The following is a 13,449-nucleotide window of genomic DNA, read 5'->3' on the forward strand; positions in this document are numbered from 1 at the left end:
GTATGGCCCGGGTAATGACTGACAATTTTTTTTGAGGAGTCCTCCCGCCACGCAAACTGAAGCTATAGTTGTTCCGAGTACTAAACACCAACATTGAGGAACCTACATCGGTATCTTTGGGCACGTAAAATTGGTTCTGATAGCACCTCAGTAGCACTTGCGTTAGGTCTTTGAACAATTTGTTTCCAGTGAGCAAAGAATTGTTCAGAGACTGTGTGATTTTGTTGAAGCATTTCGCGTGTTTGGTAAATTCCCCAATTTGATTGATAATGGGTTAATGTGGTGGATGTCAATCTTTTTGTACTGCTGGTTGACATTTTGAGCATCAGAAACTGTAATTACGTAATTTTTTCAAAGTCTTTACTGGCCGTTTTCGAGTAATGTTTTGAAAAGAGTTTTTAGGCCGATCAATGACAATAAGCTGTTGTCGAGGAGCAGAATGTTACCATCAGCCCACAACATACCAACATCGTAGCATTTGCCAATAACATTTGCTAATATTTCAAGCGTTTCAGGCGGCTGAGCGACCGCTGCTAATCGTGGTTAGTTTTTCTTGTACACCTAGTAAAATTTCATATCCTACCAAGACCTAACACGGCACTTGCATTGCCAAATCTTAATCAAGTTGGATATTGGTTTTAAAAACTCAAACCATGCTTGAACTTGACGGAAATGAGTTGGTCAACACCCAACCAATTCGCAAGCAAACAACAAACGGTGAGCATATTCCGTAGGACGAGTAGTGTAGCAGATATCCATCAGTTGAAATATCGACTAATTGTTCATTTAGTTCTATCTTACTGGATCTAGAACCGTTTCATATAGGTAGGTAAGTCTTTTGCATTGCGTGCACGTCAAGGATGTCGGAAAATAACTTTAATGATTCCCTTACGTAAGGACGTACAGTTAAAGGATTTGGGTCAACGATTTGTTCAGTAGTTATAGATTCAACTGTAAGTTTTGAAGCGGTACTTTGCAAACCGGGTCCAAATTCACAATCATCGGACCAGCAAGAGACACTTCGAGATAAAGCAGAAAACAATTTCCGTTGTATTAGAACCAAACGGGAAAATTCAATGCAATTCTATTAGCTGATGATGACTTTTTTGTTCGTTACAGTTGTACAAATTGAATACTGACCAGCAGATCAATTAGTTGTACATTTTTTTTAAAAAAATCGAACTGATATGTTCTTTTTGTGAAGATTTAGACGAAGATTTGCGATGATTCCATATCGTCCCCAGGCTTAACTTGAGAAGCTTCTTCAAAATCAACTCAGACCTTGGTTTTGAAACATGTTCAGACTAAAGTTGAGCGTGTCTGAAGTGAGTCGCTCAACACCCAAACACTTTGCGAGCAAACAGAAAATGGTGAATACTTTTTATTGGACGAGTAGCGCAGCAGAAAACCAACAAACGAATTATCATCTAATTGTCCATAAGACTTTATCTTACTGAATCTAGATCCGGTAGAGGTAGGTGGGTATCTTTTTTGCATTGCGTGTGCGTCAATGATATGCGAACCTACCTTTAATGTTTCCCATACGGAAGGACGTATATGAATGTGTCATTGATTTTGTCAGTATTTATTGCCTTGACAGTCAGTTTTAATGTCGTACCTTGCAAAGACGAGTCCAAATGCAAGACCATTGGAAATGCAAGAGTTACTTGCATGAGGTAAAGCAGATAGCGCCAAATGAAATTAAATAAGTTTTAAAGAGATCTGCAGGAGCCTTTTTTCTATGTGCAGGAGCCTTCCAGTGAACTTGGTCACTGCCTTAAAAATAGATTGTCATGTAAACAAGCGAAACTGAGTTTAGCCCCAAGCATAAATTAGGCCGGCCGGAACAAAACCTTTTCTTATAAAAAAGAATCTTCCCACAGCCGAGAGTTGTCCTTTCATGCAAAGCAGTCAATGAGTGAAATTAAAAGAAAACTCTGATGGCGCCTCCGATGACCTTTTGGTGCCTAATGAAGGGGAAGGTCTTTGTTGCAATTTTGGTGTTCCTACCCATTTAGAGATATCAGTCTACTAAATAAAGGTGTTCATCATCAAATCGTTGCCCTCTGGCTTCATTATATTAACCACATCTTAAAGTCATAAAGTGTTGGCTTCAATTAATGTTCTTTTATGGTGAACAATAACCATGATTCCTTTTTCCTTTTGTGGTGGTAAATTCTGTACGACAATGTTAAAAAGCGTAGCAAAATTTAGATCCGAATTGTATAAAAGTGATTTTATCAATGACAAGACTTGAAGTGCACACTAAATAGATAACGATGTTAACACAACCAGTCTTTTTTGTGATAAACAAACTGCTGAGTTCATACAATGGGGCACCTAAGATCAACTGCAATGGGCTCAATTTGTTTATAAGTTTTTGCTCTGGGATTATTGAGGTTTGTCAATTCTACATAGTCCATTAGAGGCTTAGAATCTATTTTTTTTAAAATTGACTATCTCATTCAGAGAACGTGTTTGTATGCAGCCAAAGACTGAATGGAGGTAAAAGAGAGCAGATGCATACGGTGAACGAGGCTTTACGATACGGCAATTAAGAGGATGGAAGTAAATGCGCTTGACTAACGGCGCTTGACGTTACGGGAACCCCAAACCAGATGGGCGGGACAGAAACGTTGTGCGATAGACGTGAAATGAATTGAGAAACGCAGGGGATGGGATAGAAATGACAGATGAATGACGAGGGAAGAAACAGGAAACCGAACGAATAAGAACGAAACGTCGAACAGACGACGCTCAACAAATTAAAAAAACGGATGGAACAGTTTGTGAGATGCTGATAGGCACGAGTTTTCTGAGTAGTGACTACTAAGAAACCCTGCTACAACATTTCATCAAATTCTAAACCTTAATTGCTATAGAGATGGGAAAAATTTCGTCTATATGAATAATACTCACAAAACAATTGTTGAGTTTCTAGGAAGCATGCTCAGTTTCTGAGCGGTTCTTTTCTTCTGGGCTGTTTTTCCTACTTTCTTCCAGTTCCATGAATTAGTGACTTAAGAGGATATTAGTTACGTCAATCCAGTTTCCAGCTAATTGTTATTTTGTTGCTAATTTTGTTTTTTTAAACAATTTTTTAACCATTTACCTGTCAGAAGTGTAAATTCTCAATTAGTGACAATTCAGCTTCAATTCTACCGTTTTGCTGAAACCAAAATGGTTTTGATTAAAAATTCTCATGATGTAAAAATCGTCTTAATTAGTTACAACAGAAATTTTTGAATCCCACTCTGGTAGTCAACACTGTTGCTATAAATGGTAAGTGGAAACTGCAGTAGTTGTTCTTTTTTGATGAATTGAAAGCCGGCAAATCAACCTTAACGAAATGATCTCTGTGTTCGAAAATCTTTAGCATAGCGCTGTATTCATTGTGTCGCGACAAAACATACCAGACAAAACAGTCCCTGATAAAATAGTACGAAACTGCAAAACAGACTTAAATCAAAAATTCCCAGATACAAATTCTCCAAAAAAATTAAAGATGGCGACTCAAATAATTGATTAACGAAACAAGTTCTTAAGCTCAACGACAAGAAGTTTTTCAATTGATAATTACATATCAGAGGGCGTCACAATTATTGGTGTCTTGTCTTGACGTAAATTGTTAACATGTATTCAATTAAACAAACAAAAGGAATCAGGATTGACCATCTTTATATGCTCCGAAAACTTATCAGTATGATGTTTTGCGCTGTCTTGCCATTAAAGGTGCCATTACTGCATCTGAAAAATTGAAGTCATTTTGCCCAGAGGATCATAAGCCAACTTGTAACTAAATTGAAGCCAATTAGATCTGTTGATACAATACTATTGGTCAACTGAAGTAACTGCAATTCCCGATTGAACGTTGGAACTGCTTCAATTCTATCAAAATCAAACAAAACAACCATTGCCGCCAAAAAATGATTGACAAAATCAAGGAAAAACAAAAAAACTCTCGAGTAATGTTGGAGAAGATAACAGAGTTTTCATCAAGTAGAGGGGCCAGAAAACGAAAAATACGCAAAAAAATGCTGCAAATTGACAAGACCTGTTAAAAATACCACCATCATAACATGATTGATTTCATGAGAGGCTGCCCCTATAAAGATAGAATTTAAGACAATTCTAATTTTGTTTTTGTCACACGCTATCTTTTTCACACGCTTTCATTTTATGTTAAAAATTTTTAAATTTTCATTTTACACAAAAATTGCAGCATATTTACAGGAATATTTTACCAATACCAGCGTCCGAATACTATTGATTTCATGAGTGGCTGCAGTTTTAGCAATAAACCATAGGACGTTGTGATTTTTTTATGATATACTGATTTCTGTATTTCAACTCTTTCATTGTACATAAAAAACTCTTAACTTTGGATTCAACGCTAGAAGCGATCTGTTCACTGCAAAATTTCGATCATCAATTAGATTTTCAATTTACCTTCTCTCACTGCTGTGGCCGGGTTCGCCGTATTTTAACGCTTTTCCTTGTTCTCCCAACGTTCCGATCTGATTAACTTTCATTTTTTTGTTTTGCAAATCTGCTAAATAAATTTGTTCTGCTCACTCAGACTTTAACAAGCTCCCTCCGAACGTAAATCGAAGTAACCATTGCGCTAGAGTGATTTTGGTTTTGGGACTTCAAAGCATTATTTTAAGATTAAAGCTGCACTGGGACTGTTTTGTCTGGGAGTAGATTATAGTTTAGGACGTTTTGTCGGGGACTCTTTTGCCTGGGACTGTTTTGTCTGCACCATATTCATTTCAATCCAAGGAATGTCCATAATTATCGGCACTTTTCTTGTCTTAGTCAAGTGAATAAGTTATATTTGAAGTTAATGGTGCTTACCGGAATGCGAATTTCACTTACACTGTCTCTGAAAATATTTAACTGCCAAAGTTATTACTGGCATAAATTATATTTATTCTAACTCCATCTTTTTTCTCATAATCAAATCCTGTACCGTGAGAGTTGCGTCGGTGTTACTTGTTGACAAAAAAGCACTGAATTGTTGACTTGTTGCTACAATATCAATGTAATAACTTTTATTTATTTTTGTTTTTTTAATCCCATTTTGTTACCTCATCTAATGCTACCTCATTTCATTTAAAAAAACTCTGATTTTCTTTGTCTTCTTCAGCTAAAAAATTTTTGGTTGAACAGGTTAACTCAAATCTAACTTCAGAGTTAAATTTAACAATCAAAACCTGTATAACTTTACAAATAATCATAACCTCGAGTTATTAAATGTTTCTTTGACTAGCTATTCAAAGCATTTAACAAATGCTGAACTTTGCCGACTTCTACGATGTTAAAAGCAAAATTGTAATGCTTCTTGTGTTGTAGTTGAATAGAACCTGTCATTAAGATAGTTAAATCTGATCAAACATGACTTTTGATTTCGCTTCGAATGTTTCTTCCCCCAGTGGAAAAATACCCGTTCTTTTCACCCAGCTAACAGATTCTTTGCTCAACTTCCAGCAAGATACGGGTGATATTTTTGGCCTTATTTTTGGAGAAGACCCGGAGTGCTTTGCTGGTCACTTGATCGTAGCCGCGTCTCAATTGATTGAAGATTTAAGCGGCGTCAATCTGGACAAATGTGACGAAATTTATAATAAATTGGGGGATAAAGTTACAGATTGGGAGCAGCGATGGTACAATGCAGTTTGCACAATCAGAAATGAATCGGCGAGGAAAGGATGCAAGATCCTTATTGACATGCTCTCACTGTATCCCATGGATCTCATAGCTATCCTGATTGGGGCGTTTTTAATTTCTTCTACGGTGGATAAATTAGTGATGCGTGATTTGCTCAGCCGTGTTGAGCCCTACTATGACGCTAACCACCCGTACAGGTATTGGATCGATAGCCTGCTTGGACTGGCGCTGATGGAAGCGTTTTCAATCGAACAAGGAGCTAAGATGGCTTCTGATGCTTTTGATATGAAACCTCACCACCCAATGACAATCCACGGCAAATGTCACCAATTGGAGTACACGGGAAACGCGGATAAAGCGTTGGAACTGATGCAGGACACTGTGGAGTTCTACCAAAACTCGGCGTTAGGATTACATAACACATTTCACCTAGCATACTTGAATGCAGGTTTGTATAATCGGTCATATATTATCTTGAATGATTTCCAAGAAGATTTTTCCACCGCTACAGAAAATGAAAATTTCTTTTTTTGGCTTTCATATTTTTTGTATGATTACCAGGAAATCGTATATGATCTTTGTATGAATACTAAGAGATCATACAAATCATATATGACCTAGTATGGTGACTAAGAATCAAATAAGACCTAGTATGAAATCAAAGAAAGTTGTATGATGAGTGACCTGGGGTGTTATCGAATCTTTTTCCTTTTATGCACCGCCTCATCTTAGCAGGTGCACATTATTTGCCACCCCCCATAACATGCTGGGGGGTTGGTGTGCATAACGTATTGGTGAGGGGGCACAAGCGGAAAAGATGCGTGCTATCAGTCCATAATTTTTTCCCAACGGTTTCTTCCAACAGCTTTTTTTAGCTTAATGAGTTTTGATTGTATCTTTTTCTTGAGACCAGTTAACGTGATAGGTTGTGTCAAATTTTTTTGGTGCTCACATCAAACTCCCGATAAGACGTTGCATTTTTTTCTAAAAGAACTTTTGCGTCCAGGCAATGAGTAAATCGAGATTTTCAAAATTTTTCACAATAGGTTTTCGTTCCAAGTTGGTTGCATACCTAAATCGAACTTTATCTGTTCTGTTTGTGAACCCCTCCCCCCATGCTATTACACGTGCTCGGTAAGATCCCCCGTGTCAAGTGAACAGTGCTTCAGATAACTATGGGCAGCAATTGATTAAAACTGGAGTGTTCAGAAAGTATCAACAGAATTAAATTGTAACAAAAGAATTGATTAAAAACTTCAAGTTCAAATATACAAAATGCGGTTAAGTTTGTTCAGGCATTTTTCAGTGATTATGCGGCGATGTTTAATGTATGGATGGTAAGAAAACTTAGCAATGTAATAAACCATTTTTGAGGTTAATTGTAACATGTGAGTTAAAAAGGATAGTAGAACGAGAACAACGAGTCGATGCCATGCTTCCTTAGCAATGATCAAGGCAATTGTAATATTTTTTAAGATAATATCTCAAATAAAAGTTGCTCTTCTTTTGCTTCGGGAGAAAATGTAAAGCGAAGGTCCAGTTGAAGTCCAAAAAAAGGTATAAAAATTTTGATGTGCAGGTTAGGACCACAACGCATAATATTTGACTTAATGGAAAAAAAATAGTAATTCAATACACTGTTGTCATAAATTTTTTATAAGAAGTTCTCATTAACCTGAGAAATTTAAGGACCTTAGGATGTTGAAAACTTGAAATATTGCTGGAAAAAGACATTTGTTTTTAGGTATTCGCAAGTTTTCTTAAGTTGGCGAAAGATCGAAGGCTTCCTTCCGCCCGGAATTAGTTCAAAAGACTCCTGTGTTAATTCGTAGTACTAATGAAAATACTTGGTTTTAGAGTTTGGAAGGTTCGACGAAGCGCTAGATATAATTGAGACAAAACTAATTGATTCAGTTGATAAGAAGGCTGCACTCAGCGACACCTGTGGTCTCTTGTGGTCCATCAAAATGGCCAACCATACTGTGAACAAATCTTCTTTCTCAAAACTTGTTGAGAAAATGGGCGATAAAATGAACAATCACGGTCCTGCTTTCTTCGACACGCATTTTGCAGCTGCAATGATAGGTGCCGAGGATTATGATGCATTGAAGACTTTCAGGAAATCGGTTGACACTTTTGTTCACGATTTCAACCATCATGATGTTGTTAAAAAGTATGAAACCTTTGGGTTTTCAGTCATGGACTCATTTGAAGCGTATTCTTATCAAGATTATTCAACTGCATTTGCAAAGATGTACGACGTCGAGCATGAAATTTTTTCCGCCGGAGGAACGCAAACTCAAAGGGAGATTTTCCAAAAGTTGACATACAGTTCTATGGAAAAAATGGAAACGGAAGAAATTGATAAATGTCTGTTAGGTATGCTAAATCAGCGAGCAACATACAGAGCACTGCCTCCATCGTCGGAACAAAAACGACAACAGTTGAAGAAGAAATTCTGTGCCCAAGGACTCTGATTAAGGCTTATAACCTGAACTTTGAAGAAATTATTTTATTCAACCTTAACTTTATATTATCAAAAAAACAGTGTAGATAGGAATATCACTTAAAATTCATATTTTTGTCTTAAAAAATTGGATCTTTTCCGTTTTGTGCCACACCAACTTAGTGGGTATGCATATTATTTGCACCCCGTAGACGAACGTTCCACATTTTTATACAAAGATTTACTACAAACGAAAAAGATACAAAAAATTATTATATCACGAACTTGTAATTGCTTGATGAGATCAATTTAATTTCGTGGAAATCAACATTTGCAACAATTGTGAGAATAAAAGCATAATGGCGATGAAGCATGCTGCCTAGTTGTCTTTTTTGCATGCATACGTATTTAAAAAGCGCAGCTTCGATTGAATTAAACTCTGAAGTTAATTTTTAATTTGTGCTGCAATTCATGTCGTTACTGTGATTAACGGAATAATGTTCCCGCATTCTTTCACTCCCCTCCAACTTTCATCATTTCACATCATCCCATTCAAAATTTGTTAAATCTTGTTCCAACAAGGCGGCTCGTTAATGTGCATTCGCACATGATGTTCCGACCCGCGCTCATCTACATTTTTGACCTAACTGTCTTCTGACTTAAATTTTTGACAATGAATGTTACACAACCAAACTAATAATTGAATTAAGTATTGCCATGCCTCATTACAACGAGATCTGCCATTAAAAAGACTACGAGAAAAAACAACAACAACAAAAAGGAAAAACAAATTGCACGGCAAAAACTCAATATCTAAAATTAAAAGCACCTAGTATCAACGTCAAATTACAATCAGACAAAACCCTAACTACACAAATTTAATTTTTCCTAACTTTGCTTCAAATAGTATTTTTCCTTAATAAGACTAGGTTACAAGTCGACAAACAGAAGAAATAATGAGGCGATAATCAAAAAACAATTAACATTTTTTTAAACCAAATAATTTCAAAAGTCTTAAAAAACAATAGCTTTTAACGAAATAACTTTTTTTTAATTTACTAAAAAGTCATAATGAAACCAATAGGACCTGATTTTGGTTAGACTAAGCCATTGGAATGGACTAAAGAAGCAGAAACACTAAAAAAATTACGATCAGCAGTTTACAAACAATCCGAAAACACAAACTATTGGTGCCATTGAAATCATTAGCTTTTGTCTAAAAGTTTTCCACTTTTATTCCATTTTCTAATTTTACTAACTCAGATAAAATTATATTGAATGAACAGATAAGTTCAATTGGGCCATATTTGAAAGTCATTTGGATCTGTTATTACGCGATTGTGCTAAAGGAACACAAATACACATAATTTTTTTATCAAAACGCATTTTGTACAACAAACAAAACACTCTTTGTTTCAGAATATCGGTAAACATGGTAATTTTGAAAAAAAACAAGGCATTGTATGGGACCTCTCAATGATGAGAAAAAGTCATGTTGACGAAAAGAACCACAAAAACTGAAAAAAATGACAAATCTTTTAAGATCTTAAGTATTTATGATATCATAAACTTCAAAACTATTCGCTATAAACTAACTGCTTCGGGTAATATAATTTATCGATCTTTAATGAGAATGGTCAACACTTTATGGCTACCTAAAGAATAAAAAACACAGGCAAGAGATCAAATTCAAAAAAAAATTGAGCGAGAAATTGTCGAAGCAATTAAGAAATGAATTTTTCAGTAAAAACTTTTCTACTTTCAAACAATTTTTAAGCAGTAATGGAATACTTCTTTTTAACAATTTGACTCCAATAAATCAACAAACATGAACAAAACATTAAAACCACAAAATTTTTGAGAAAACCCGTAAAATCAACGCAATTAAAATTAATAGCTTTCAACGGAAGCTAATAATGACGCTGTGTTAAGTCATAAGGAGCCAAAAAAGATATTTCTCATTCATAAATCATCAGAAGGACATTACAATAAAAATTGACTAGACTATGAAAACCAACAAAAACAGGCAAAATCCAAAAGTTAAGTAGAAAAGTGCGAGAAGAAAGTGTCGAAGCCGTTCAAAGCATAAACTTTTCTTTGAAACTTTTATGTATGATCCCTCTAACGTCTTTTCTAAGCCAATGCAACAACCAGAAACAAGATATTGTGTTGAAATTCCAAAGGGAACCAAAATTATGAGAAAAATTATCTAAAAGCTTAAAAAAAAACTAAAAATTCGTGCATCGAAGTCATAACACCAATAGTTAGCAGATAAAACCGCTAAATAGATTAGTTTTAGTTGACCTAGAAAATAAAGGGGTTTGATCATTACTGAGACTGACTTACCGTTCACGAAAATAAGTTTAGGACTGGTTAATGTTAAAAAAATTTCCCGAAAAATCATTAAAATGAAAGTCTAAACAGACATTAAATTCAATAGCTTTGAACGAAATTTAATAAATACGCTCAGTTATACCTCAATTGGAGGACAAAGATATTTTTCGTGCATAGGTTATCAATAAGACATCACAATAAGTCTGATTGCTATGGAAGCGACAACAAATACAGGCTAAAACCAAAATTTCAATAGAAAAGTGCGAGAAGAAAGTGTCGAAGCCATTTAAACCATAAGCATTTCTCTGAAAACTTTAACCATGATCCATTGAACAATTTCTCTCAGCCACTGGGAGATATCAGTATCAGGATAATGTAGTATAATTTCAAGAGGGACCAATAATCAGAAAATATCGAAACTTTTTTTTTAATTTTGAAATCTTGTGGCATTGAAGTCATATAACGAATAGTTATTTTTTTAATTTTGAAATCTTGTGGCATTGAAGTCATATAACGAATAGTTAGAAAATAGAGCCACTAACTAGATTAATTTTGGTTGCAGTAGAAAGGAAGGGGGTCCTTTCATTACTGAAATTGACATACAGTTCGCGAAAAGAAGTTTAGGACTGGTTAACGTTAAAAAAATTTCCCGAAAAATCATTAAAATGAAAGTCTTAAGAGACGTTAAAATTAATAGCTTTGAACGAAATTTAATAAATACGCTCAGTTATGCCTCAATTGGAGGAGAAGAATATTTTTCGTGCATAGGTAATCAATAAGACATCACAATAAGTCTTATTGCTATGGAAGCAACAACAAATACAGGCAAAAACCAAAATTTCAATAGAAAAGTGCGAGAAGAAAGTGTCGAAGCCATTTAAAACATACGCTTTCCTCTGTAAAAATCAACCACGATCCAATTGACGACTTTTCTAAGCCAATGAGAGGTATCAGTATCAGGATAATGTGAAAGGAGTTCAAGAGGAAACAAAAATACAGAATGTCCATTTTTTTTCTAAATTGTGAACTCTTGTGGCATTGAAGCCATATAACTAATACTTAGAAGAAGGAACCGCTAATCAGGTTAATTTTTGCTTCAGTAGAAAGGTAGGAGGTCTTGTCACTACTGAGACTTGCTTACAGCTCACGAAAATGAGTTTAGGATCGGTTAATGTTAAAAAAAATTTCTCGAAATATTTTTTTAAAGTCCTAACAGCCATTAAAATCAATAGCTTTGAACAGAAGTCCATTAATATGTTCAGTTATGCCTCGATTGGATGCAAAGGATAATTGCCGTGCATAGTTAATCAATAAGACAATACAATAGGTCTTATGACTATGGAAACAACAGCAAACACAGGCAAAAACCAAAAATTCAATAGAAAAGTGCGAGAAGAAAGTGTCGAAGCCATTAAAAACATAAGCATTTCTCTGAAAACTTTAACCATGATCCATTGAACAATTTCTCTAAGCCACTGGGAGATATCAGTATCAGGATAATGTAAAATAATTTCAAGAGGGACCAATTATAAGAAAATATCAAAACTTTTTTTTCTTAATTTTGAAATCTTGTGGCATTGAAGACATATAACGAATAGTTAGAAAATAGAGCAACTAACCAGATTAATTTTGGTTGCAGTAGAAAGCAAGGGGGTCCTTTCATTACTATTATTGACATACAGTTCACGAAAAGAAGTTAAGGACTGGTTAATGTTAAAAAAATTTCCCGAAAAATCATTAAAATGAAAGTTTTAAGAGACATTAAAATTAATAGCTTTGAACGAAAAATAATAAATACGCTCAGTTATGCCTCAATTGAAGGACAAAGATATTTTTCTTGCATAAGTAATCAATAAGACATCACAATAAGTCTTATTGCTATGGAAGCAACAACAAATACAGACAAAAACCAAAATTTCAATAGAAAAGTGCGAGAAGAAAGTGTCGAAGCCAGTTAAAACATACGCTTTTCTCTGAAAAAATCAACCACGATCCATTTGACGTCTTTGCTAAGCCAATGAGAGGTATCAGTATCAGGATAATGTGAAAAGAGTTCAAGAGGAAACAATAATATAGAATATCCATTTTTTTTTAAAATTATGTACTCTTGTTGCTTTGAAGCCATATATCTAATAATTAGAAGAAGGAACCGCTAATCAGGTTAATTTTTGCTTCAGTAGAAAGGTAGGAGATGCTGTCACTACTGAGACTGACTTACAGCTCACGATAATGAGTTTAGGATCGGTTAATGTTAAAAAAAATTTCTCGAAATATTTTTTTAAAGTCCTAACAGCCATTAAAATCAATAGCTTTGAACAGAAGTCCATTAATATGTTCAGTTGTGCCTCGGTTGGAGGCAAAAGATAATTGCCGTGCATAGTTAATCAATAAGACAATACAATAGGTCTTATGACTATGGAAACAACAGCAAACACAGGCAAAAACCAAAAATTCAATAGAAAAGTGCGAGAAGAAAGTGTCGAAGCCATTAAAAACATACGCTTTCCTCTGTAAAAATCAACCACGATCCAATTGACGACTTTTCTAAGCCAATGAGAGTATCAGTATCAGGATAATGTGAAAGGAGTTCAAGAGGAAACAAAAATACAGAATGTCCATTTTTTTTCTAAATTGTGAACTCTTGTGGCATTGAAGCCATATAACTAATACTTAGAAGAAGGAACCGCTAATTAGGTTAATTTTTGCTTCAGTAGAAAGGTAGGAGGTCTTGTCACTACTGAGACTTGCTTACAGCTCACGATAATGAGTTTAGGATCGGTTAATGTTAAAAAAAATTTCTCGAAAAATTTTTTTAAAGTCCAAACAGCCATTAAAATTAATGGCTTTGAACGAAATTTAATAAATACGCTCAGTTATGCCTCAATTGGAGGAGAAGAATATTTTTCGTGCATAGGTAATCAATAAGACATCACAATAAGTCTTATTGCTATGGAAGCAACAACAAATACAGGCAAAAACCAAAATTTCAATAGAAAAGT

The 13,449-nt window shown here is 34.9% G+C and overlaps 1 protein-coding gene across 1 annotated transcript; it reads left to right on the forward strand.

Annotated features, from left to right (window-relative positions):
• Window positions 1-5,284: 5,284 nt before the first annotated feature.
• Window positions 5,285-8,333, forward strand: LOC142358392 (tetratricopeptide repeat protein 38-like). Its single transcript, XM_075409799.1, has 2 exons — window positions 5,285-6,118; window positions 7,528-8,333. Exons 1-2 carry the CDS (start codon window positions 5,398-5,400, stop codon window positions 8,145-8,147), a joined length of 1,341 nt encoding a protein of 446 aa, XP_075265914.1. The 5' UTR covers window positions 5,285-5,397; the 3' UTR covers window positions 8,148-8,333.
• The last annotated feature ends 5,116 nt before the right edge of the window (window positions 8,334-13,449 follow it).

The sequence above is a fragment of the Convolutriloba macropyga genome, unplaced genomic scaffold (assembly GCF_964194025.1).
Source record: "Convolutriloba macropyga unplaced genomic scaffold, txConMacr16.3 SCAFFOLD_807, whole genome shotgun sequence".
Classification (NCBI taxonomy): Eukaryota; Metazoa; Xenacoelomorpha; order Acoela; family Convolutidae; genus Convolutriloba; species Convolutriloba macropyga.

Coding starts and splice junctions, on each gene's coding strand:
- LOC142358392 (XM_075409799.1), top strand. CDS start 5,398: ATGACTTTTGATTTCGCTTCGAATGTTTCTTCCCCCAGTGGAAAAATA. Junction 6,119..7,527: donor CCTAGCATACTTGAATGCAG/GTTTGTATAATC, acceptor ACTTGGTTTTAG/AGTTTGGAAGGTTCGACGAA.